The following is a 26,679-nucleotide window of genomic DNA, read 5'->3' on the forward strand; positions in this document are numbered from 1 at the left end:
ACCCGAGCGCTCTTGCCTGGTGGGAGGCGAAGCATTGAGGTGGGGGGGCTGTCAGCGAGGACGGGGCGGGCAGTGGGCGCAGCGGCAGCGGTAGCGGCGAGGGTGCGTCCGATTCGGGGCTGGCGGCCCCCGACGCAGTGGAGAACATCGGCGCAGGAGGCAGGAGGCTTCTTTTTGCCTGGGAGGGAAGGTGAAATGCCGGCGGCTCTAGCAGCTGCTACGAGCGGCATTTCACTTTCCCTCCCTTGCAAAAAGGCCGGCATTCTGGGATGATGGGGCCGGACTTCCCAGGCGGAAGGCGTGCCCCTCTCCCCGGCATCTTTTTGCCTGGGAGGGAAAGTGAAATGCCGCTCGTAGCAGCTGCTACGAGCGGCATTTCACTTTCCCTACCAGGCAAAAAGATGCTGGCATTCTGGGATGATGGGGCCGGACTTCCCAGGCGGAAGGCGTGCCCCTCTCCCCGGCATCTTTTTGCCTGGGAGGGAAGGTGAAATGCCGCTCGTAGCAGCTGCTTCCGCGTTCGGCTTCAGGAGACAGCTGGGAAGCGGCGCGGCTGTTTTAAAAAGTGACAGCCAGGCTGGGGGGCTTCCCAGCAACCTCCCGAACCGAACCCGGGGTTCAGAAAAATTTTGCCTCTTCTGACGAACTTTGTTCGAGTTACGAACCGGCGTTTGGGAGGCTTCTGGGAAGCCCCGCCGCCCGGCTGTCACCTTTTAAAACAGCCGCGCGGCTTCGCAGCAGTCTCCAAACGCCGGTTCGTAACTGGAAAAAAGTTCGTAAGAAGAGGCAAAATTTTTCTGAACCCCGGGTTCGTATCACGAGTTGTTCGTAAGACGAGGGGTTCGTATCTTGAGGTACCACTGTATATGTAAATAGTACTTAATCGGCATAACTAAGTCTGGGTCATTATTGGCTATAACACACACATCCACACTCTTCTTAATCTCTGCTCTGTGTATGTCGAAGGTCTCATAGGCTAGCTATACCGAGACATACCAACAATAATGAGTCAGAATCACTTAGGAAAACTTTGTTTTGGATGCTGTATGTGATTTAAGCACATGTTTATTGATAAATATACATAGTAAAAGACTGGATATAAAGTTAAAGCATAAAAGGAAAAAATAATGTATTTTTCAGACTATAATTTGCCCCCAAAAGTGGGTGGAAATATCTGTGTGTCATATAGAGTGAATTACGGGCCTGTTTCTGGCCTCTTGAACCATCTGCGCGTCCCATTTTTGCCCTCCCTGGCATCCAGAAGCACTCTGCAGGACAAAAAATGGGCTCATATTTGGCCTGCAGAGTGCTTCTGGATTCTGGGAGGACAAAAACTCGACGTGTGGGGGCAAAAAACTAATTTTTTCTTGTTTTTCTCCTTTAAATCTAAGTGCATTTTATGGTCTAGAGCACCTTATAGTCCAAAAAATATGGTAATTTGTGAGTGACACAATGCTAGTGTCAAGAGTGAATCTTTGGAGGAAAAGAAAAATAATAAAAGTGGGACAACTGCAGGAAAAGAAAATGGGGGTTTTATGAAAAAATATTACTAGATTAGTCTTCCCAAAAGACTGAAATGGACTTAAAGAGAATGTAGAAATTGGAGCAGCAAACAGAATTATGTTTAAGGGTAGTTTCAGAAGTGTGTGGAATTTTAATGTAATTGGATGTATGAAAAACAATAATTGGAAGGTTAAAATGGAAAAGGCTATGAAAGGAAAACATTCATGTAAGATTTAAAAAGATATCTCCCCAGGGGTAGGCAATGTCGGCTCTTCTATGACATGTGGGCTTCAACTCCCAGAATTCATGAGATAGCATGATTGGCTCAGGAATTCTGGGAGTTGAAGTCCACAAGTCATAGAAGAGCCAACTTTGCCTACCCTGCGATCAGTCACATTCCTAGCTGAGGGAGCCAGTGTTGTCTGAAGATGCTTCTGTGATAATGAAGTTAGCATGAATATAAATACTGAGGCACACAAATGCTGTTACTTCCCACCTTCCCACCAGATTGATATCTATATGCATTTGCAAGCTTTTGAACTGCAAGATTGACAGGATCTGGGACAAGAATGGGAGCTCACCCTGTTGCAGGGTGTTTGGGTATCGAACTGTCCACCTTCTGGTTGGCAGCCCAGAGTCTTAACCACTAGGCCACCATGGCCTCTCATTTAAGATTAGATTGCTGCAAAAATGAGGATAAAACAAATATTTTAAATAATGTATATGAAAGGGTTGCAAAGAACATGGACAATTCGGATTAAAAGAAACTAAGAAAATCCATGTCATGATGAAAATAAATTATTTTTAAGACTAAGTAAGGAATGAATAAAATTAAAAATAAAAGTGGGAAATGAATTGGAATAAAAGTGAATTGAATGATTATTGAAGTGTATAGTTTAAAGATCTATGTGAGGGTGATAGTAAGTTAGTTATTTTGTGGTGCCAATCTACTGTGATAAACTTGCAATTAAGTTGTTATTCAGTATTGGAACAATTCAGTATTGGAACAATTGATATAGAAATGGTTTTTTTGTGTTTAAATAGCACTCTGAGTCTTTGGAGAGGGGCGGCATACAAATCTAATTAATAATAATAATAATAATAATGATAATAATAATAATAATAATTATTATTATTATTATTATTATTACTACTGTTCTCTTTATTTAACTCGCCTTTAATGTTGTAAGGTGAAGGTACCAATTAACAATTACAACATTTCCCCTTTAGACTCATCAATTTTGCACTTTCATGATTCAGACTGTGAAGTACAAGGGTCTTCGTCTTGTGAACCTCTGCTTTCTTGCACAACAGAAAAACTTTTGGTAAGTTTATTCATTGTGTTCAGGATAAAGAATCCTGAAAACAATTTGCAGTATAATTCCAGTGGAATTGTTCCATAACTTTTGCTTGAAGTTGTTAATTTAATGCATAAAACTTGTTTTTCCAGAGCCAAGCAAAATTACTTGCCAAAGAGAAAAAAATTCCATTTGCTACAGACGATGACTATACAAATGAAGAATTAGGTAAGAGGCAATAGGAGTATTTTCTAAATTAGTTTCATTTGTAAGTGAACTGAGCAGCAAGGGACAAGGAATACCCCTCCTAGATCACCATGTCTAGAGGTGTGATTTATTTGTTAAATAATAGCATCAGCTAAAGCTAGTAGTGAAATCTTCCCATTTCTAGATGTGTTCATGGGACAAACGCTCATTATAAAATACTGATTTCAAACTTATTTTGTCTGTTTGTCTAAAACAACAGAATTTTGAGGATACCTTAAAGACTAGAACTGTGATAGTGAACTTATGGCATGCATGCCACAGGTGGCACATGGAGCCATATCTGAGGGCACGTGAGGCGTTGCCCTACGTCAGCTCTGATTTTTGGCCTTGTTTTGGATGTTTTCCCTCTCCCCAGGCTTCAGGAAAGCCTCCTGAAGCCTGGGCATGTCGAAAAACAGCACAACTGCCCAACCAGAAGTTAGCTTTTGAACTTCCATTTGGCCTTTTTGGCGGTTTTTCTCTCTCCAACGCTTTCCTGAAGTCTGGAAAGAGCAAAAAACAGCTCAACGGGTCTACCTGAAGTCCGAGGCTTCAATGAGGCTTGTGCACATGATGCAGGGGGGAGCACAGGGGTCGTTTGCATGCGCGGGGGAGGGCATTGCATTGTGGGTGTGGGCATATGTGTGCGGGCACACTTTTGGCATCCAGGCCAAAAAAGTTCACCATCACTGGACTAGAAGCTTGTATCCTGCTGAATTTAATCAAAGTTATTCAACAATGTTGTATCCACATGGATGCCCAGGGCCAGTAGTAAGAGCATCACATGAAATAAGGCAAATTTGGGCCAATATTGTTCCATATAAATCTCATAATTTCATAAGTCTTTTCTTCCCCCATCACAATGATGTTCTTACATGAGGCCACGTTCCAAATAGTTATTAATTTCTTGTCTGTAAAAAAAAAATGCAATAATTTTATTGTATCCATTTTCTGCTGTATGTAAACGGGGTGATTTTGACCTCCATATGGAATTACCTAAATGGTAGATTCAGATGGAATGGCTCCCTTGGAGATATAGCCCAATGGTTTAATTCAGAGCAAGCAAGTGCATACTTTTTAACCCTCTGTAACTTTGGGGCACGCTCAAACCCAACTATTTCAGAAGGCAGCAGAATATTTGATGTGTATCTTGATCCCAGAGCTAAGCTCCCCAAAGGCAGTCCTACCAAAGTACCATTGTTGGAATGCTATGCTATTCTCTCTGAAGGCCAATTCACCACATTCTACCTAAATTTTAGAGGAGCAGAAGAGATAATATAAGATTCTGCCTAAAAGAAAACAAAAAACCCCTTCCCTATTCTTGCATATTATAACGGATTGTTTCTGCAATGCATTACACTATTGCATTGTACACATAATCATCGACCTAACAATTCGTTTAGTGACTGTTCAAAGTTACAACGGCACTGAAAAATGTGACATGACCATTTGTCATAGTTACGACCTTTGCACCATCCCCATGATCATATGATCAAAATTGAGTTGGTTGGCACCAATGTTGGAAGAAATTTAAGGTTCTGGAAAGCTTGTCTGTCAACCATGTAACAGATTAAGATTAGAAGTACTCAGGGAAGGATAAGAAGGAGAAAGAGGAAGTAGGTAGGAAGGGGAAGAGAAGGAGGCAGGAAATAGGAAAGAGGGCGACAGAGAGAAAGAAGGTAGAGAGAAGAGAGGGAGATAGAGGGAAGGGAGTAACACAAATTATAGAAGGAAAACAGGTGGGCTATAAAAGTATAAAAAGTGAAAATTTAGGATATTTGTTTATGATATTTGATGTGTTATGACATTGGAAAAACGTATGTAACATGTAGATATTATGATATATGTATGGATGTAAAGTTGGTGAAATTATTTTTTTAAATTTTGTAAAAAAAACTCAGGTGCTTGGCAACTAGATCATATATATGACCTTTGCTGTGTCCCAGGGTCATGTGATCACCTTTTGCACTCTTTGGACAAAGCAAATTCATTTAACAGCCAGGTTGCTAACTTATCAACTGCAGTGATTCAATTAACAAGAAAATTGACAAGGAATCTGTGTCAAGTAAAGTCACAGTAAAAAGTAAAATGGGTCCAAACTCATTTAACACGTGTCTCTATTAACAGTGATTAGAATGCAGTACTGCAGGCTGACTCACTGCTCACTCCAGGAGTTTGAATCTGACAGGTTCAAGGTTGACTCAGCCTTCCATCCTTCCGAGGTTGGTAAAATGAGGACCCAGTTGTTGGGGACAATATGCTGACTCTGTAAACTGCTTAGGGCTGTAAAGCGCTATGAAGCGGTGTAAAAGTCTTAAGTGCTATTGCTATCCACACTCTAACATCTATGTGTAGCTATATCTTTATACTCAGTCATTCAGTGACCCCCCCTCCCCCAAATGCAAGGAAGTTTTTTAAAAATCTCATTAACCAAGTTAATGTGGTAAAAGCCCCTGAGAGTGGCTCTATCCCCATTGAGCTAATTAAATCCAATCTAATTGGTAGGCCCTGTATTGTCCGTTCTTTTCATACATATACTAAGATGCTAGAGGGATCGGGGATCTATAACTGTTCCCTTATATAAAAAGGGTGACAAAAATAACCCAGCTAATTATAAGTTAATTACTTTATTGAACATCATTAGTAAACTCTATTCACCAAACTTCAAACCTGGGTAATAGATGAGGGAATAATCAACCCTGAACAAGCAGGATTTCAACTAGGATGATCTGCTATAGACCTTTGCCTAGTGCTTCAACATTGATCAGAGAAATATACAAACCACCCTGACTTCAATCTATATGCACCCATCATTGACATCAGAACAGTATTTGATAATATCTCAAGAATTAGACTCTGGGACATTTTGAGTGGACATTTTGAGCAAATCCTTTATAAACAAAAGACTTCCGTTTTATAAGCCACACATTAATATTTTACATACAAGATAGCATTATATTTAGACATCTCTAATACTTTGATAAGTGTATTTATTGACTATTGAACAGTGAAGTTTGATCACAAAATTGGGATATCTTAATATTAGATTTTCAGGATTTACAGTTCAGTTCCTTGTGGGATTTTCAGCAATCCTTATGTATGACAAATGTATAATTTGCAGAAGCTTGATTTAATAACTGAAAACATTTTTTTGACAGCTATTGCTTATGTATTGATGGGCAATGGCCTTTATGAGGAAGCAATACACCACTTTTCAACAATGCTTCAGGTAAGGTTTTTACATTTTTATTAAACTTTAGTAAGAATTTTTCCCAAAAGACAACTTCTTCCTTAGATAAGAGCAACCGAAGGTAATGTAAACTTAATATGCAAAACACAGGCTTATAGAGTTGAATTAGCATTTAAAATGTAATGCATTCTCATATTTGGACAAAAGACATTGTAAGCTAGAATTGCTTGTATTCAGGAAAATGTGAATCAAAGAAAAGTATAGGAAATAAATTCTGTGGGTGAAATCCAGTGGCATCTTTCTAATCACACAAGTTTTTACTTGTGGAGTTGAAGTATCTATTTACACCTAATCATCTGCTGTAGAGTTTAAAGATTTATTTGGAGATATAGAGCATTTCAAATTTAGGAGAGAATGAAGGAAAATATTTTTGATTAAATAAGTGTCATGGAAAATGTCATATATGAATATACAGTTGCTTTTGACATTGGAAGTACACAACAATTTAGAGCATGTGTTGGTAAATGATGGTTTGGTATCTATACATATAATGTCACTGCTGGCATGAAGATCACAATCCACCATCTGAAACAGCTTTGATTAGCTGATTGCAAAATATTCGAGACTACACCCACAATTGGAACAACAACTCTGTTGCTTAGCAATGTTATTAAGTAAGACATCATGTGATCATGATGGGCCTACACCCTTACTTCCACTTCACTTGTTAAGCAGATCACTTGTGGTTGTTAAGTAAGACATTGTGTGGGTTGCAATTTAAATTTAAATGCTGGCTTTTCCATTCACTTTCCTTGTTGGAAATCACTATAAACTCTATAATAATTTAGTACTGTCTTATTACAGTGGTACCTCTACCTAAGAACATCTCTACTTTGAATTTTTCTAGATAAGAACCAAGTGTTCAAGATTTTTTTGCCTCTTTTCAAGAACCATTTTCCACTTACAAACCCGAGCCTCTGAAACTATAACCGGAAAAGGCAGGGAGAAGCCTCCGTGGGGCCTCTCTAGGAATCTCCCGGAAGGAAACAGGGCCAGAAAAGGCAGGGAGAAACCTCTGTGGGGCCTCTTTAGGAATCTCTAGGCATGGTGTGCTTTTACATTGATTCTTATGGGAAAAATTGCTTCTTACAAACTTTTCTACTTATGAACCTGGTCACTGAATGTATTAAGTTCGTAAGTAGAGGTACCACTGTATATGGTATTGTCACAGGGGTGGTATGCTCCTGGTTCGCTTGTATCTGTCAATCGTCGGAGGGCCAGTCGCAAAGGCAGCATGAGGCTCTGCCCAACCCTCTGGACGCTGCCATTTGGGTTTTACCCTCTGAGCATGTGCAAAGCATACTACGCATGCACAGAGGGTAAAAGAACCCAAATGGTGGCATCCGGGCAGGTGGGCAGAGCCTTGCATTGCCTTTGCAACCGGCTCTCTGAAAACTGACAGGCACAAGTGAACCAGGAGCATTTCACACCTGTATTGTTATATTAATAGCACAGAAAAGTTATAAAAAATTAAAACTTGTTATAAAAGCCCTTAAAATTAAAGCTAATTTTAACAACATGAGCAAAAGTTGCAAGTAATTATGGACTCATCTGTATGAACCCGTTAGTGGAGATATCATGGATGGATCTTTATATATATATTAGTTTGTGTTAAATATCTTAGTTGTAGAATTTTCTGCTGAAATATATGCATCACAATGATCTAAAGTCTATTTTATTTTGCTCTGCCTAGGAACAACCAGAGCTCATCAGTGCAATTTATGGGCAAGGGATAGCATATGGAAAGAAAAGGCAACTTGTGAGTAGTTAATATATTTGAAGCAGCTGCCACTAATTTCAGAGCATTTACTTAAACTCTTGTGAATTCAAAATGTTTGAAGTTTGGAATGGATTTTTCTGTGCTTACTGAATATTTCCAACTATTCTGGGAGTGTTCCAAACTCAAAAAAGCTTGTTGATCACAGCTACGCTTAGAGGTGCCCAGAACATTTCAAGTCAGGTGAGAATGTCTCTTCCAGACTTGGAAAAATACTTCAGTTGAAGTTTTTGTGAAGCACTGCATTAACTGACCTAACATATGTGCATCAGGAGATCCATAATAGGGGCAGTTATGCTGAAATCCTTGGAAAAAGCTTTATTTATTTATTTATTTATTTAATTTTATTTATTTATTCATTCATTCATTCATTCATGGTTTGGTTTGGTTTGGTTTGGCTTGGCTTGGCTTGGCTTGGCTTGGCTTATAAATTCCCTGGGCCAACATTATTGCAGTTTGGAAGACCACATCCCTTTTGAGGTGAGATTGGCTTTGATCTTGTTGGCCTTTCAGGAGAGCCTGGAGACATGGCATTGTCATGTGGCCTGGGGAATCCAGTGATCTTGGTAAGGAGTCGGGTAAGTGCTTGTATGAAAGCATGCAGCCCTCCTTCAGTGGGTCGACCTCTAGGGAGGCACAGCATGCCATGATTGCCACATCAGAATGAAGCGACAGAGAAAGTTTTCTCGATGAGGCGACCTCTGTTAAATCAAGATCGCTCCTTTTTATTGTATTTCACTCTTCTGACATGTGGTACAGAATAACCAATTCGCGAACGCCACATACATTAAGCCATCCTCCAACTACTATTCACTCTTGCACCATATAAGGCAAGCTTCTCATGACTTTCCTATAGATAATTAATGGAAGCTCCATTCTTTGCCTTTTTCCTGGAAAGGAATGAGAGTGAGGCATATATTTCCTTATATGGAAGTTAGCTATAGGTTTTCTTCATATTGCATACCAAGTTAAATGCTTTCCCCCGTGGTCATGAATTCTGCAGGATGCTTACTCAGCCTGGACTTTGCTGCCTTTCCATGGAGGAAGAATTAAGGTTTTATACAGCACCCATTAGGCTTAAAACATCACTCTCCAGTAATATTTTATTCCTAAATTTCAGTGCCCATAAACCTATGATTACAACATCTGTACTGTTAGAAAAATGAATGGTGTGCTCTTGCAGTTATGTTTTTGTGTTTTTTAATTTAATTTGTTAAGGAGTATGCAGAGTGACCCCTGAGTTTATCAAAGATGCACATGCACAAAAGAAATGTGGAATTCTAGCAGATATCCAGCAGAGAGTCCGGATATATGAGTAATGGTTCAGTCATACAAAACCAGATACATTAAAGTACAGTGATCCCCCGATCATTGCGAGGGTTCCGTTCCAGGACCCCTAGCAATGATCGGGTTTTCGCGAAGTAGCGCTGCGGAAGTAAAAACACCATCTGCGCATGCGCAGATGGTGTTTTTACTTCCGCAGCGCTAGCGAGGAGCCAAAGATTGGGGTTCCTGGGAAGGGGACTCATTGGAAAGCCGCGCGGCTGTTTTAAAACGTCGCCGGCGGCATGGGGGGCTTGCCAGCACCCCCCGGACCCGCAACCCGGGTTTGGGGGGCTGCTAGGAAGCCCCCCATGCCGGCGGCGACATTTTAAAACAGCCGCGCGGCTTTCCAATGAGTCCCGAAGACAAACGTCAAACTTCCGCGTTTGTCTTCGGGACTCATTGGAAAGCCGCGCGGCTGTTTTAAAACGTCGCCGCCGGCATGGGCGGCTTGCCAGCACCCCCCGGACCCACACAAAACTGTGCAAAAATGAAAAGTAATATTATCTGAACATAGAGAAGTTAGTGACAGATAAGAAGAGGGGAAAAGTACAAACCAAAAATAATAGAACGTTGGCAAGAATCTCAGTGAAAACAAATCAAATGTAAAGTTTTGCCATAACAGCACATTTTAAGACGATTTGCTGTGATTGCATTACGATTTGCTGTGATTGCATTACGATTTGCTGTGATTGCATCAGTGACAGAAGGTAGCCGCTTGGCCCGGGATGCTGGGCCGAAAGGAGCCGGGCTTGATCCGCTGAGCCTGGCTGGCCCGGAAGATGGCAGCGTGTGTTGCCTGCGCCGGTGAGGGAAGCCAAGCCGGCCAGGCTCAGCGGATCAAGCCCGGCTCCTCTCGGCCCAGCATCCCGGGCCAAGCGGCTGCCTTCCGTCACTGAGCCTGGCTCGCCCGGAAGATCGTAGCGAGGGAAGCCAAGCCGGCAGCAACGTCGCTGCCGCCGCAGCCAACGCATGCTACGATCTTCCGGGCGAGCCAGGCTCAGTGACGGAACGCAGCCGCTTGGCCCGGGATGCTGGGCCGAAAGGAGCCGGGCTTGATCCGCTGAGCCTGGCCGGCTTGGCTTCCCTCACCGGCGCAGGCAACACGCGCTGCCATCTTCCGGGCCAGCCAGGCTCAGCGGATCAAGCCCGGCTCCTTTCAGCCCAGCATCCCGGGCCAAGCGGCTGCCTTCCGTCACTGAGCCTGGCTCGCCCGGAAGATCGTAGCGCGCATTGGCTGCGGCGGCGGCGACATTGCTGCCGGCTTGGCTTCCCTCGCCGGCGCAGCCAATGTGCGCTACGATCTTCCGGGCGAGCCAGGCTCAGTGACGGAAGGCAGCTGCTTGGCCCAGGATGCTGGGCCGAAAGGAGCCGGGCTTGAAGATCGCAGCGCGCGTTGGCTACGGTGGCGAGGGCTTGCGATGGAGGGTGGAGGAAGCGGCCATGGGAGGGCGAGCTGCCTCAGGGAGGAGGATCGGGCGGGACCAGGTGGGGGCTGGAATTTCTCCGCTGGGAAGAAGCGGCGATGGATCATCCGTCTACCTCTGTCGGCTGCTCCGGGCCAGGGCGAAGGGCGGGCGAGCGGCGAAGGGCGGGCGAGCGGGTGCTGGGGAGGGCTTCTCGCCCTCCCGCCAGCAAGAGGGGGAGCGAACGGCGTGGGCGGGCGAAGGGCGGGCGAGCGGCAGCGAGGACTTTGCGTGGGCGGTGGGGAAACTCCTCGCTGATGCCCGCCGCTTGCCCTCCCGCCAGCAAGAGGGGGAAGACCCAGGGAAGCCGCCCAGCAGCTGATCTGCCCGGCGCCATCTACGCATGCGTGCCCATAGAAAAAAGGGCACGCATGCGCAGATGGTGTTTTGACTTCCAGGTTGAAAAATCGCAAATTAGCCTGTTCGCAATGGTCGGGAATGCAATAACCGGGGGATCACTGTATATAAAATAGTATTTATTTTAACAAATATAGTCAAGTTACAGTCCAATCATACATGGTCAAAACTGTCAATATCTTTTAATACCTTAACAATACTGCAAGTCTTATTTGTTCAGCTTACAAATACATAAACCATCATAGAACACACAGTTCTTACTACAGCAATCACAATGAATAAGCAATACCAAAGAGTAATAACAGAAATAGTAGAGAGAGAGAGAATCATGCTTCTGGCTCCCTCTAATGGCAATCTGTAACACTAACTCTTAAATCCATAGTGTTTCAATACATTTAAGCATTCATTGTTAGCTTGTTTATATATTGCCAAACCAAACTGTTATGCACATAGCACTAACAATTTTTATCGTTTTTTTATGGTTAACCATTTTTGTGATTGCTTTTTGCCTAAGTTTGTATTTTTGTCTGGATTTTTAACTTTGTAAGCCACTCCGAGTTACAGTTGTTTTACACTTAGTAAGTAAATCCTGATTCAATATAATTTCAAGCTTATGTGGTAAGAATTCCCTGTATGGAACAATATTGAATTAACTTTGAGGCTTTAAGTAAAGTAGGATAAATTAGGAAATAAAGGGGAGGCTATGTAAAATAATTTAAAAATATTTGCATTTGTAGTTCTTATTTATTTTTATTTACTTATTCGATTTTTTAATGCCGCCCTTCTCCTTAGACTCTGGGCGGCTTAAAACATGTTAGCAATAGCACTTTTTAACAGAGCCAGCACATTGCCCCCACAATTCGGGTCCTCATTTTACCCACCTCGGAAGGATGGAAGGCTGAGTCAACCTTGAGCCGATGGTGAGATTTGAACCGCTAACCTACAGATCTAGCAGTCAGCTTTAGTGGCCTGCAGTACAGAACTCTACCTGCTGCGCCACCCCGGCTCTTTTAGGAGTCCAAAAGAAAATGTAGAATGCTTTCAGATTACAGTTCTGTTATCTCTGTGTGAAAAGATGGTCTTTTAACATGGTGCAGAGTGGGATCCTCTGTTTCCTTGAATTTGAAACTGGCATGGCATTGCTATAGAAACAACCATATTTTATGCGCTCTTTTTCTTTTAAACAACCAAAATCACTGTTTACCCATTTTCTGATTTTAAAGTATATATGGACAGTCTATTGGAAGTGAGCCCACTACTTTCATCTTCAAAATATGGTTGACAATGGATATGAAAAAGAACTATTTCAATGGATCATTGAGCTATATTTGTCATATCAAAGCTTCCTTTCTCTTACTTACATATGAAAGCAGTTGGTTTGATGCCTTTAGTGTTGTTCATTCTAAATCCATTGAACCTAACTTTACTTTGATTAAACTAAATATACCAAAGCTTATAAATCCATTATTTTCCAGGATATTAAAAATGCCGAGCTTGCTTTGTTTGAGCTAAACAGAGTAATTAATCTGGCACCTGATCATCCTGAAGTGTTTGAACAACGAGCAGAGGTACTTTTCCTGTTTGAAAACACTCTGATGTCTATATGTTTTCCTCATTTTTAAACTATTGATAGTTCTTTATTGTTGAAAATTATTGCCTTAAATTCAGTGTAAATTCTGTATGCAGTTTATGTTATCTATTTAATTCAGAGGGTAATAGGCATTTATTCAGCTGTGGTTACACAGTATCCTATACAAGACAGTATCCTATACAACTATCAATAGATTAAAGATAGTGACAGTTGTTTGGGTGAAAAATAGGCAAAGTCTAGCAGAGAAGATGGGAACCAGCTAAAGTTAGTATTCTCCCAATATCAATCTTAAATACATTCAACACATGAATGTATTATAACCAAACAATGTATTATAATTAATTTAATTAATAATAATAATAATAATAATAGTAATAATAATAATAATAATAATAATAATTTATTGGATTTGTATAGTGCCCCTCTCCGCAGACTCGGGGCGGCTAACAACAATAATAAACACGACATGTACAATCCAATAATAAAAAAACAACTAAAAACCCCTATTATAAAACCAAACATACACACAAACATACCATGCATAACTTGTAATGGCCTAGGGGGAAGAGCTATCTCAACTCCCCCATAAATGAGTCTTGAGTAGTTTACGAAAGACAGGGAGGGTGGGGACAGTTCTAATCTCCGGGGGGAGTTGGTTCCAGAGGGCCATGGCCACCACAGAGGAGGCTCTTCCCCTGGGGCCCGCCAAACGACATTGTTTAGTCGACGGGACCCGGAGAAGGCCAACTCTGTGGGACCTTATCGGTCGCTGGGATTTGTGCGGTAGCAGGCGGTTCTGGAGGTAATCTGGTCCAAATAATTACTTTGCAGCTGAGCATATTGAGATATGTAGTGTACCTTGGTATTTATTAGATGTTTAAAACTATTGTACTCATGTATCTCTCAGTCATTTACAGAAATACCATATACAATATCACTATATAAACTAAAATAGTGACACCTTAAAAAAACCTTTAGGAGAGTAGGTTAATGGGCCAATGCTGGGAGAAAATGAAATGAGGGGGGGGGGCTGGATGGGGCCTGGGAGGGCCAGGAGATGGGCGTTCTACCTAAAGCTTGTAACTCCATCACGTCCAGAGAAGCCCATTATAAAAGAAAACGTCTCGCAAGTTCAGTCAAACTTAACAATTGTGTTACTTTAATTTAATTTAATTTGATTTACTTAACCACTGCAGTAATTCACTTAACAACTGTGGCAGAAAAGGTCATAAAATGGGACAAGACTCACTTAACAAATGTCTCATTTAGCAACATTGGGCTCCATAGTGGTCATAAGTCGAGGACACCTGTTATTTTTGGAATAGAAGCTCTGAACTTAAACAATACTGGCAATGTATTGGAGGGGTAGGAGTGATGGTCAGGGTGTTGGTCATGTATTTGGGGTCTAGCAGGCAAGAGTGACCAGCCCATCTATTTTCAAAAAAATATTTTTAACCTGCCATCATTATCATTATTGTTATTAATTTTTAAATAAGTATACACTATACTATTTCCTTCAACTATTTCCCCCATTTGGTAGATTGGTTGAGAGAAAGTGACTACTTCAAAGTTACCTAGCTTGGTAACTCACAGTCTCCCCTGTTCTAGCTTGGTGCCTCAACCACTAAACCAAGCTGGCTCTCTCATTAAGAGATCTCTGATTAAATAGGAACACTTTCATCTTTATATCAACATTGCAAAACTGGAGAACCGGTTATAATTAGAAATATTGTGCAAACAAAGCAGCCTTCAAAAAAACATGTAAATATAATTTCTTTTTATGCGTCTTGAATATATGAAATTGTTTGTGATGAATGTTTTAGAATTTTTGTACACTTGGGCTTAGAGTTTATGGAACAGAAATAAATACATCATTTCAATACAGCCCCAAGATCTTTTTTTTCCCTCAAATCATTGTCTAACACTAAATAGCATTCTTTTAGATGGGGAGATAGATAGATAGATAGATAGATAGATAGATAGATAGATAGATAGATAGATAGATAGATAGATAGATAAATAGCCTTCTTTTATGAAGGGAAATAATAATTTTTATCTTGCATTGCACGGTTAATGAATTATTTGAATATTACTTGTTTTCTGTGGGTTGCCAAAGATGAAACTAACTGGAAAAGGTTAGCCCTGTTTAGAAGTTAGAGATTCAGAATGTTTGTTCAGGTCCAATTTTTATTCCCCATGATTAAATCAAAGTACCCGTCCTTGCTAGGCTAAAATATTATTTTGAATTTATAGATACTGTCATCTTTGGGTCGAATTAGTGAAGCACTGACTGATATCACTAAAGCTATTCAGCTGAAACCCTCAGCACAACTTTATCGACACAGAGGTATTCTTTACTTCATATCTGAGGTAAGACTTCATTCCCTCGTAGTGACTTCAGTGCTGAACATTAAGCTCCCAGATATATGAAAATAAGTTTACTTTAGGCTCAGGATGTTTTTACAATATATATTAGGGATTCTCCATAAAGCCTGAAACTGCAGCAACTACTTTTACTTGACCCTTCCTTCCCCAGATGCCCCTGTTTGAATCTTCGGTGGCTGCCCGGAGGGAGCCTCGTGGATGGATTGACACATGCGGGAAGTTGCCTGGTGGCTTATCAGCCGGCAGGGCTTCCACCATCCTTGAAAGTGTTTTCAGTGGCAGCGGCAGGCAAAGGGGAATCCCAGCGGCGGCAAGGACAGGCGCTTTGGCCTCAGACAAGGCTCCCTGGCTCTCACTCCGTGCCTGGCACCCTCTTCCTCTGGGGGAGTCCCTTCAAGGCGGCCAAAGCAGCTGGGTTTAATTCCTCCTACCTTCCATGTTCGTAGACCCTTCCCGACGCCTCCACGCTAACCACTGAGGAAGAAGAAGACAGCGGAAAAGTTGTGAGGGACGGCAGAAGGAGGGGAAAAGGAGCTCCTTGTGAATTGTTGGTCAGCCTGTCCCGGGTCCAATGGACAGCGGCGGCTCACACACGCAACAAACTCCCCACTCCCCCCATAGGCTCGAGAACTGTCTTAATTGGAAGAAGGAGTGCCAGAAGGAGAAGTGGAAGCGAGGAGAGACGCGCGCCCTCCTTCTCCTATTGATCCCGCTCCCCATAGAACAAACAAGAGGCAAAAACAGCTATTGGCGGGGAGGTGGTGGGAATGGTCTGCAGAGATGGAAGGGAGGAGGAATTAAAGCCAGCTGCTTTGGGCGCCTTGAAGGGACTCCTCCGGAGGAAGCGGATGCCAGGACCCCCGCCCTTCGCCCGCCCACGCCGTTCGCAAGCGCCGCTTCCCAGCTGAGTCCTGAAGCGAATTGGCTTCAGGACTCAGCTGGGAAGCGGCGCGAGCGAACGGCTTGTCCGCCGCCTGCCTGCCCGCGCGCGCGCCCTTCGCCTGCCCACCCCGTTCGCTCGCGCCGCTTCCCAGCTGAGTCCTGAAGCGAATTGGCTTCAGGACTCAGCTGGGAAGCGGCGCGAGCGAACGGCGTGGGTGGGCGAAGGGCGGGCGAGCGGCAGCGAGGAGTTTGCGTGGGCGGTGGGGAAACCCCAATCTTCGGCTCCTTCCTGCTGCGGCGGAAGTAAAAACACCATCTGCGCATGCGCAGATGGTGTTTTTACTTCCGCAGCGCTACTTCGCGAAAACCCGATCATTGCTAGGGGTCCTGGAACGGAACCCTCGCAATGATCGGGAGATCACTGTATTGCCTTTATACAAATGTTCAAGTCTACTTAACGTTTTTGTACAGAAAGAGAACATACAGTAGGTATATCAGTTTTTGGGTAAAAGAAAAACTTGATGAATTAGGCCTCAGTATTTCAAAAGCTTAAGGAATAGGTTGTACCTCTAAATGTTGCAATGAGGTCATTTCCACAAAATGTCCTTGTAGTTAGTGTAATTTTTATAAATGGAGAAAGTTTTTTTTCCTGATCACATTTATTGAATTAAGTTGTACATTCTGTATTTATGCACGTTTTTTTCACAAGCAGTTCCTATACTGTACTTTCCAGTGGTTTTTACTGGGAAATCAGACTTATTGAATTCAGCAGGTCTTCTATTAAGAAACTCTAGTTTAATTTTGCCTAGTTGGTGTGTGATTGGCAGTTGTTGTGCTTCTGTTTTAAGAATTAATATTGTGTAAGTCATAATATGAGTATTGCATGATATATTTTGAATTAGTTCTAGATTTTTCTCTCTCTATCTGATGAAAGCTGTTTTTCTACAATAGGACTATGCAACCGCCAATGAAGATTTTCAGAACTCTCTTGAGCTGAACAAAAACCAGCCCACTGTTATGCTTTACAGAGGTTTATCCTTTTTTCACAGAGGGCTTCTAAAGGTATGGAATTCCTATCCTGTGCTTCCACAAATGCAAAAAGTTACAATTATGCTGCTCAGGTTAGTTTGTTTGGGAATGGTTGAGGTAGAAAAAATAAACAAACAGATTTGTTTTTATATGTAACCACACCAGTGCTTAATTTAATCCATTGTTGTTGTTTCAAAAGTCAGTGGCTACATATCATTACTAAGCCATAACTTGGCTTATTTGGCTTTGCCTTAGCACTACATAAGGACCAGATTACAATATTTTTTAACGTCATGGATAACATAAACCATGGCTTAGTGTGTACCAGCCCAGTTCTTGTTTCTTCTAAGTACTTTCTTAATGTTTCTTCAGTTCATATATCCTGGAAGTCCTCTGTCTGAACCTGGAACCTCACAGTTACAAGTCCATATTCAGATCTCGAACTCTTGTCTCTTGTCTAGTGTTTAATATTTAAATATTATCTGTATTCATATTCAATAATTCATCTGAGGATAAAGAATGCTTGTTTTCACTTGCAGGAATATTTTAATGTCACTTGTTTTTGTCATTTGTCACTTAATGGCCTAGCCTTTTTATTTTTATTTTCTGTTAAGTGATTATTTCAATGTCATCAGTATCTTTCCTCTTTGCAAACCATTGAGACTTATGTCACTGAACAAGCTGATTAAAGGCAGGTGCCTTACTTTCCTTCATTGTACTTAATGAGTTTGAAAATGCTTTCATTAGTCCTGACTATCATAGAAACATGTATTTAACTACTGGTATGTTAGTTATACCAGTATTATACAGCATGGTTGGGAATTAAGATTGAAGAGTTCTGAAATTTCACTAGGTATTTTTATTTGTGCCTGAGATTTATTATGTCATTTTTTTTTAAAAAAAAAGGGTCAACTGTCAACTCTATTTTTGTGCCTGCGGTACACTATTAAAGTATTTCTGACAGATAAATTTAGAAGTCTGTATCTTTTTATCACTTAGGCTGTTGTCTAATTTTAGTTCTTTGTTAAGTTTACCATGTGGTTGCTAGACTACATGATAGATAATAGTCTTGTCATCTGTATTATAGGGCTTGCATGATATGGTTTCACACAGGTTCTAAACAGAATGAATATTTTGGAATGCTTTGCTTTATATTAAAATTAATTCATAGGTAGTATATATAACAAGAATTACAATCTTCCTAATAATTCCTGTCAGAAAGTCATTGTCTGGATCTTTCATGCAATATATATGTACTCATTCTAAAAGGTGAATAGAAGTAATGGAAGTAGTTCAGTATTGTGCTTTTCACAGGAAGCTATTGAGATATTTAAAGAAGCCCTGAAGCAGAAATCAGACTTCATAGATGCCTATAAAAGTCTGGGCCAGGCTTATCGGTAAGCATCTTCAAAATTCTCTTAACTTTAATGTTTCTCCCCCAACTATGCATAGTGCAAAACAAAAAAAATGCAATAAAGTGTTCGCAAATTGGGTTTATGGAAAGGAACATTTTTGAACAAGAGTGCAATGCTTGCTAGATGTGTCAAATGTTATAGTTTTTCTGTCAAACGTCATGAATCTATAACTTATCTTTAATAATATTGTTTTAATAAATCCCATTTAAAAAAAACTAGATAAAAGTACTAATTTGCTGTTGCTTTTTTATCTAACTGCTCTCTAAAATAATTAGAGAACTTGGTAACTTTGAAGCTGCAGCGGAAAATTTTCAGAAGGCATTGATGCTTAATCAAAATCATGTCCAGACAATACAACTTAAGGGAAATACGTTTTATCACCATGGAAACTTGGATGAAGCCTTGAAAAACTTTAAGGTAAACACTGGAAAAATTGGAGCGTGTTCTAAAAGTTCTGTCATGTTTGTTTTATATCATCCCTTTGGAGAAACTGCAAAGGACAATAAGAAACAACATCAATGTTATCCTGCAATATTCGTAATCAGTCTGGATGCTCTGTTCTGCACTACCTGCAGCTACTGGTGCCTCTCCAAAGAATGCATCACAGTAGTCTAGCCAAGTGATCAAGTGTGAGCTACTGTCACCAGGGCATCTTAGTCTACTTGGAGCTATATGTAATGTACAAGTGGAATTGGGCAAGGGCTTTTCTAGCCATAGCTACATTCTGCCATGTAAGAAAAAGCTGTGGTTCCAAAGTCACAAATAAAGGTAGTCCTCAACTTACAACAGTTCATTTAGTGACCGTTCAAAGTTACAACGGCACTGGGGGGGGGAAATGACTGACTGCCACTTTTCACGCTTACGACCTTTGCAACAACCCATCCTCATGTGATCAAAATTCGGATGCTTGGCAACTGGTTCATATTTATGATCATTGCTGTGTCCCAAAGCTATGTGATCCCCTTCTGACAAGCAAAGTCAACAGGGAAGCCTGATTCACTTAACAACTGGGCTACTAACTTATTAATTGGTGAGAAAGATCGTAAAATGGGCCAATGCTCATTTAATGCATGCCCCACTTAACAACAGAAATGCTGGGCTCAATTTGGTTGTAAGTCAAGGACTACCTGCAATCTCTTTTAAACGGAGCAGAACCCCACCAAGTAAATACTGGCACCAATGCCACCAGATTGCCCAGAAGTTTACTGACATAAACTTTCTGGGTAGGATCTCAGTTTGTTTTATTTAATCCAGACCCAGATAGACTCCAGGCACCAATTTGGCATTTCTACACTATATGTAACTAAGCTTGCTTGGTTGGTTGGTTGGTTGGTTGGTTGGTTGGTTGGTTGGTTGGTTGGTTGGTTGGTTGGTTGGTTGCTTGCTTGCTTGCTTGCTTGCTTGCTTGCTTGCTTGCTTGCTTGCTTGCTTGCTTGCTTGCTTGCTTGCTTGCTTGCTTGCTTGCTTGCTTGCTTGCTTGCTTGCTTGCTTGCTTGCTTGCTTGCTTGCTTGCTTGCTTGCTTGCTTGCTTGCTTGCTTGCTTGCTTGCTTGCTTGCTTGCTTGCTTGCTTGCTTGTTTATTTATTTATCAGATTTGTATGCCGCCCCTCTCCGCAGACTCGGGGCGGTTCACAGCAATAATAATACAGTATAAACAAATCTAATATTTAAGTTAATTTAAAACCCCAATTTAGAAACCAATCATACATACTAACATACCATGCATAAATTTTATAAGCCTAGGGGGAAGGGAAAGTCTCAATTCCCCCATGCCTGACAACAGAGGTGGGTTTTAAGGAGCTTACGAAAGGCAAGGAGGGTGGGGGCAACTCTGATATCTGGGGGGAGTTGGTTCCAAAGTGTCGGGGCCGCCACAGAGAAGGCTCTTCCCCTGGGTCCCGCCAAACGACATTGCTTAGTTGACAGGACCCAGAGAAGGCCAACTCTGTGGGACCTAATCGGTCGCTGGGATTCGTGTGGCAGAAGGCGGTCCCGGAGATATTCTGGTCCGGTGCCATGAAGGGCTTCATAGGTCATAACCAACACTTTGAATTGTGACCGGAAACTGATAGGCAACCAATGCAGACTGCGGAGTTTTTGTGTGACATGGGCATATTTAGGAAAGCCCATGATAGCTCTCGCAGCTGCATTCTGCACGATCTGAAGTTTCCGAACACTTTTCAAAGGTAGCCCCATGTAGAGAGCGTTACAGTAGTCGAACCTCGAGGTGATGAGGACATGAGTGACTGTGAGCAGTGACTCCCGGTCCAAGTAGGGCCGCAACTGGTACACCAGGCGAACCTGGGCAAATGCCCCCCTCGCCACAGCTGAAAGATGTTTCTCTAATGTGAGCTGTGGATCGAGGAGGACGCCCAAGCATAACCCCATTCCTAAATGCTACTCAAACAACTCAAACCTGACCTCTTTGCAGAAGGGCAAGTTTCCCAGAGTGTGGAGCCTTAACATACTCCCTTTTCTCTTTATATGGAGATGGGGCCTCCATCATTTCTCCCCTTCATGCATAGACCACACATATTCTACCTGGAGGAGATGCTCCTTAAGATACTCTGGAGCCAAGCGGCCTACAATTATGTTAAAAATAAGCGTATTACAGAACAGAAAAAGAGCCTTGTTAAAATAGCTTCCTGGAGAATAAAAACTTTTTTTAAAAAAGAAGAGAAGAAATTGTACTTGATGAATTTGAAATGTTACTCGTGTCTTAGATTTATTGTCCCTTTTCAATGTTCTAGAGGTGTCTTCAAATAGAGCCATACAATGAAGTATGTCAGTACATGAAAGGTCTCAGTCATGTTGCCATGGGCCAATTTTATGAAGGAATCAAAGCTCAGACTAAAGTTATGCTAAATGATCCCATGCCTGGTCAGACAGCCAGCACAGAATATCTAAAAGTGAAATATTTCAGGGGTAAGTTTTTCATAACAGGATAATTATTGTTATTTCACAAATCTCTGTATAGTTAAACACCGGATTTTATGGACAATTTTTGAAAATAAAAGCTATCCTTCATTTGCTTCTGTGATCTAATTAACAGTGTTGTGTCCATATTTTATTATATTTGAAACATAAATGGTTTAATTACTTTGTCAACTTAACATATTTCTGATCAGTGATTAATAAAGAATTAAACTACCAGAGAAATGAAATCATCTTCCTTGCAATTTTTCCAATATTTTCTCCATTCATGTGAAGTTTTACTTAGAAATTTGTATTACTGCAACTTTTCAACTTTTTTTGAAATTGTTAACATATAGGTAAAAAGAAGCTAAGATATCAGTTAAAAAGCTTGGCTATAAAAGTACATTTTGAGTGGAGAACCGTCACTAGCAACTGTTCAGTCTTCACAAAAAGTAACTAAAAAGGGTTAGTTGCTTGCCAACTGTATAAAACTGCCTGCCACTTTGAAAATTAACAGTCCTGTTGTGTTTGGGGAAAATATCCAAACATGGCATTAAAATATTAATAATATCAGTACGAACCATATTGCATTGCTTTAACTTTTGGAGAAGAGGGGAGGAGGAGAAATTGGTTGAATTTCATATGGAGGTCTTTTGGATAATTTATCAGGGAAAACGTATCTCATTTTCTCCACAGAATATTCTCGCTATCTCCATGCACATCTTGATATTCCAGTTACAGAATACAACATAGATGCAGATCTTCCTGGGAAGTTTAAAGACCACTGGATCAAGAATCTTCCTTTTTTGATAGAAGACTATGAAGAACAGCCAGGCCTACAACCAAATATAAAGTGAGTGACTAAAGTGCTATTTTCTTACCAGGCTGTGCTAGAAATATTTAAATGTTTAATCTAGAGCACATCTTTATGCATTCTTTTTTTAAAAAAACTTGTAGAATTCCATGCTTTTCTGTTTCATGTAAAATCTAGAAAGAACAATTTGAAATGTTCTTTTTTCCCCAGTCTTGCTCAATTGAATACAATTTGACAAAAGCAATAGCAGCTGTGATTTCCTGTTTCCAAAATAAATTCTTTCAATAACCTTAGAGATTCCAAACATGAAACTATGAAAAATTGATTTTGCAATCATTTATCGAACAAATAATTAACAGATATGGCACTTCTTTCTGTGGCAAAAATGAGCACACTCTTAGTCTTAATGCCTGGAATTTCCCCCTTTGGCAAAAACAACTTCCAATTGGCATTTCTTATAACTGTCAACAGCAGTGTTTCTGAGAGTTGATGTGTAAAGATATTCAAGCTGCCAATGTTGAGAAACAATGATCTACAGTCTCTGGCATTGACTGGGAGGAATTTTTTTAAGCTGTGTGACGTTTGAAGGGTATTGGGGTTTTTTTTTGCATAGATAGCCTATTTCAAATCTTGGATTTATGTTAGGTTAATTTTGACCATTTAAGAATCGACCATCTCTTTTCATGCCCCCCCCCCCCCCCCGATGTTCCTTGGTGAATCTGCTGGAATATTTAGGATACTTGTCATGTTGCAAGGTCCACTTTGAGTTGAGATTCAATTTCTGACATAATGGTCTCACATTATCCTCAAGCACCTTCTGCTACAACAAAGGATTTTATGACAAGCCCTGAAACAACAAAGCAGTTCCAAACTATAACATTTCCACCACCATGTTTTATAGTTAGTAGTTTTTCTGGTGAAATGCTATCTTTTGTTTTCACCAAACATGTTTTTTCGTACTGTATCTGAATAACTTTGCCTTTCTGTCCACAGTTCATTATTCCTGGTCTTTACATATTTTTTCATGAGCAAACTTCTGTCTTGCCTTGGTGTTCTTTCTGGGCATCTTCTTGGCACCTCCTCCCATGTAGATCTAATGTGTGCAACTTCTTTCTGATGGTAGACCTAGGTACCTTGACCTCAATAATGGCAAGGTTTATCCAAGATTTATCCATGTAGTTCTAGGGTAATAGAGACTTCTTTCAACATCTTTCCTTCTTCTCACAGGCTGAACTTGCTGCAATGGCCTGCCATATTGGTGGTTGAAATAATCTTTACTTGCAGATGAAATATTCTGGATAGTGGAATGATAAATGTTCAGTTGTTTGGCCATCTTTCTTATTGCTTCCCAGACCCCTAGGCATTTACAACCTTCTTTCTGAAGACCTCAGATAATCTCTTGAACTAAGCATGGTGAATACACATACTACAACAACAAAGGGCAAATCAAGCTTAATGTCTGAAGTGTAAATGAGACAGGCTCTTCACTGATCTTTCTAATGATTTGCATCTGATCAAATTTTAGATTCAAATTTTAGATATTTGAAGTAGTGATAAATGTAAGGGTGTACTTTGTCCACACACAATTTGCATTTATGTTTATTTAAATTAGTCTACACCAGTGTTTCCCAACCTTGGCAACTTGAAGATATGTGGACTTCAACTCCCAGAATTCCCCAGCCAGCATTTGCTGGCTGGGGAATTCTGGGAGTTGAAGTCCACATATCTTCAAGTTGCCACGGTTGGGAAACACTGGTTTACACAATGTAAAAGGTGAATATTTGTTTTATCCCTGAATTAGTATTGTTGAAATTAAGTTTAACTATCTCTATGTTGGAATATCAAATATCTGTATATTGGAACACACACACATACACATATACACATCTTTGTCTATAACCTATAAACCGTCAACAGAAAACAACCTGACTGTTTTTCATTCAGAACTTGTGGAATTATTTTTCAAGCAGCTTCTTATCTGTTGGCAGCAACATGGCACTTGAAAATCGAGAGCTTTGCATGCTTGTTGGAAGAATGTGTGGCTGTTGAAACTTCTTTACTCTGTAGGACTAAGCAAGATCCTGTTAGTAAAGAAACATTCCCAGATAACAGTACTGAACTAGCTGAACAGTTATTAATATACAGGCAATCCCCACTTAATGACTGGCATTGGGACTAGAATTTCCATTACTAAATGATAATAGGATCATAAAGCACAATGTCACATGACTGCATTGCTTAGCAGCAGCCGTTTTAGCACTTCCAGTGGCTGTTGTTAAGCAAACCCTCTCATGTCATTAAGTGCAACATCGTGTGGTCACCATTTGCTACCTCGTGATGGTTTTCCCATCGACTTTGCTTGTCAAAAGCCAGCAGTGAAGGCTCCAAATGGCAGTCATGTGACTGGGACACTGCAGAGTCATAATGATGAGCCAATCACTGAATGCCCAGATCATGATATCATGACCAGGAAGTTCTCTGTAACCATCATAAGTAGGAAGACTCGTTGCAAATACCACTTGTTCAGCACTGTCGTAAGTTCAGATGGCTGAGGAAGGAGTGGTGATTTAGTGTAGATGACAACCTACAAGAACATTGCCCAAAAACCTTCTACTCTGGCGACAGTCACCGGTCTTGCACCTTGTTTCTAATGTGGTTAATTCTTAATATTTGCTATCTGTTTGTGACTTCCTAGAAACCCTCTTGATATTTCATATAAACTCTGTTATAATTTTAGAGATGTGCAGCTTCACAAATTTGAAAACTATAAGTCCTCAGTGCAAGAGATGATATGTGTAGCTAATCATTTGGGTTCATTAATGCAATATGAGACTGTTGGATTCCTTCCAAACAAGAGAATGCATAGAGGTAAGCTAGGAAAATATAATCTGAATATCATTTCTCTTGCTATGACCACCAGTTGTCTATTTTAAAATATAGAACGATAAAACATACTTCCTTCCAATTGGTAGTGCGGTTTGTTCAGAGATTATGCAAAAATATTCAAATATTTACAAGCTGTCATTTCTGTCTATCAAATCTATCGAGGCAGCTATGCTCAGTGATATCCAGCACCAGCTATCAGCTATTTATTTCACTGTTTCTCTTAAATTACAACCTGAGCTGGATGTTAAACACACTGAACACAGCAGGCCTGAGATTCAAAAAAAAAATGGTGCAATTCAATATATGAAGAGAATAAATGTGAGTGGGCTGAACTTATGCCTACTTTGTTTGTTCTTCAGCAATGGGGCTAGCGGTGCTAGAAGTAATGCAAGCTGTGCAGCGAACTTGGGTAAACTCAAAGGTGCGGATGAATGGAAAAACCAAGCTGATGCAATGGAGAGATATGTTCGACATTGCTGTGAAATGGAGACGGTAATAAAGGAGAACTTCGATTAGGACTGTGCAAACTATTTGGAAAGGTGCCGCGGTGAAAAGGAGTGGAAGTTACATGGGAAGCATTTTCAGTGTAAGGCACAGACATTTCTAGAAGACCAGAAGTGGGCCTTGCCAAACCTTTGAGACATATACAGTGTTCCCTCGCTTTTCGCGGGGGATGCGTTCTGAGACTGCCCGCGAAAGTCGAATTTCCGCAAAGTAGAGATGCGGAAGTAAATACACTATTTTTGGCTATGAACAGTGTCATAAGCCTTCCCTTAACACTTTAAACCCCTAAATTGCAATTTTCCATTCCCTTAGCAACCATTCAGATTATTACTCACCATGTTTATATATTAAATTTTATTTTAAAAAATATTTATTAAAGGCAGACGAAAGTTTGGCGATGACATATGACGTCATCGGGTGGGAAAAACCGTGGTATAGGGAAAAAACCCGCAAAGTATTTTTTCATTATTTTTGAAAAACCGTGGTATAGACTTTCCACGAAGTTTGAACCCGCGCAAATCGAGGGAACACTGTATAGATGTTTTGCAAAGTGCCCCTCCAAACAGTTTCTACAGTCTTCAAATATATTAAATTGATACTCATGGATTTGTGGTACTTGTGGATGGTCATTATGGAGTACCACCATTTGTGGTACTCGTGAATGGTGATTTTCACCATCAGGAATTGTAGCTAAGCAGTCCTCAGCTTTGTGAAAGTAAAGACATAGTAGTCTGAGGAAATTACCTCATCCAATCTCTGGTTTCTATTTCATTAGTTCTGGTTGGTGCACCTCAAAAAAATTGGAAATAAATTCAGAAAAGAGAAAGGAGAATGAGATTTTCAATCTTCCTGGGGGAAGCTTGCATAGTTTAGAGTTCTTTAGCTTAGAAAAGGGCCATTGTAGAGGTTTATCAAATTATTCTAGAACTAGAAGCGATGGGCTTCTGAAAATCAGTTATGGAGAAACAGATAGAGCAGTGTTTCCCAACCTTGGCAACTTGAAGTTATTCTGGACTTCAACTCCCAGAATTCCCCCA

At 40.8% G+C, this 26,679-nt stretch overlaps 1 protein-coding gene across 4 annotated transcripts in view; it reads left to right on the forward strand.

Moving 5' to 3' along the window:
* The window catches only part of TTC13 (tetratricopeptide repeat domain 13), a 43,573-nt gene that overhangs the window by 4,582 nt on the left and 12,312 nt on the right, over positions 1-26,679 (forward strand). For 2 of the 4 annotated variants that reach the window (XM_070733925.1, XM_070733924.1), the window contains exons 2-14: positions 2,734-2,828; positions 2,954-3,029; positions 6,206-6,276; positions 7,991-8,056; positions 12,696-12,788; positions 15,065-15,181; positions 17,030-17,140; positions 18,422-18,504; positions 18,798-18,939; positions 21,273-21,447; positions 22,135-22,291; positions 24,990-25,120; positions 25,498-25,630. In XM_070733925.1, the coding sequence (XP_070590026.1) occupies positions 2,734-2,828; positions 2,954-3,029; positions 6,206-6,276; positions 7,991-8,056; positions 12,696-12,788; positions 15,065-15,181; positions 17,030-17,140; positions 18,422-18,504; positions 18,798-18,939; positions 21,273-21,447; positions 22,135-22,291; positions 24,990-25,120; positions 25,498-25,630 (1,450 nt within the window). The remainder of the gene's footprint in view (positions 1-2,733; positions 2,829-2,953; positions 3,030-6,205; positions 6,277-7,990; positions 8,057-12,695; positions 12,789-15,064; positions 15,182-17,029; positions 17,141-18,421; positions 18,505-18,797; positions 18,940-21,272; positions 21,448-22,134; positions 22,292-24,989; positions 25,121-25,497; positions 25,631-26,679) is intronic. The other 2 variants (XM_070733927.1, XM_070733926.1) reach the window with 1 other exon arrangement.

This window comes from Erythrolamprus reginae, chromosome 1, assembly GCF_031021105.1.
Source record: "Erythrolamprus reginae isolate rEryReg1 chromosome 1, rEryReg1.hap1, whole genome shotgun sequence".
NCBI classification, from domain to species: domain Eukaryota; kingdom Metazoa; phylum Chordata; class Lepidosauria; order Squamata; family Dipsadidae; genus Erythrolamprus; species Erythrolamprus reginae.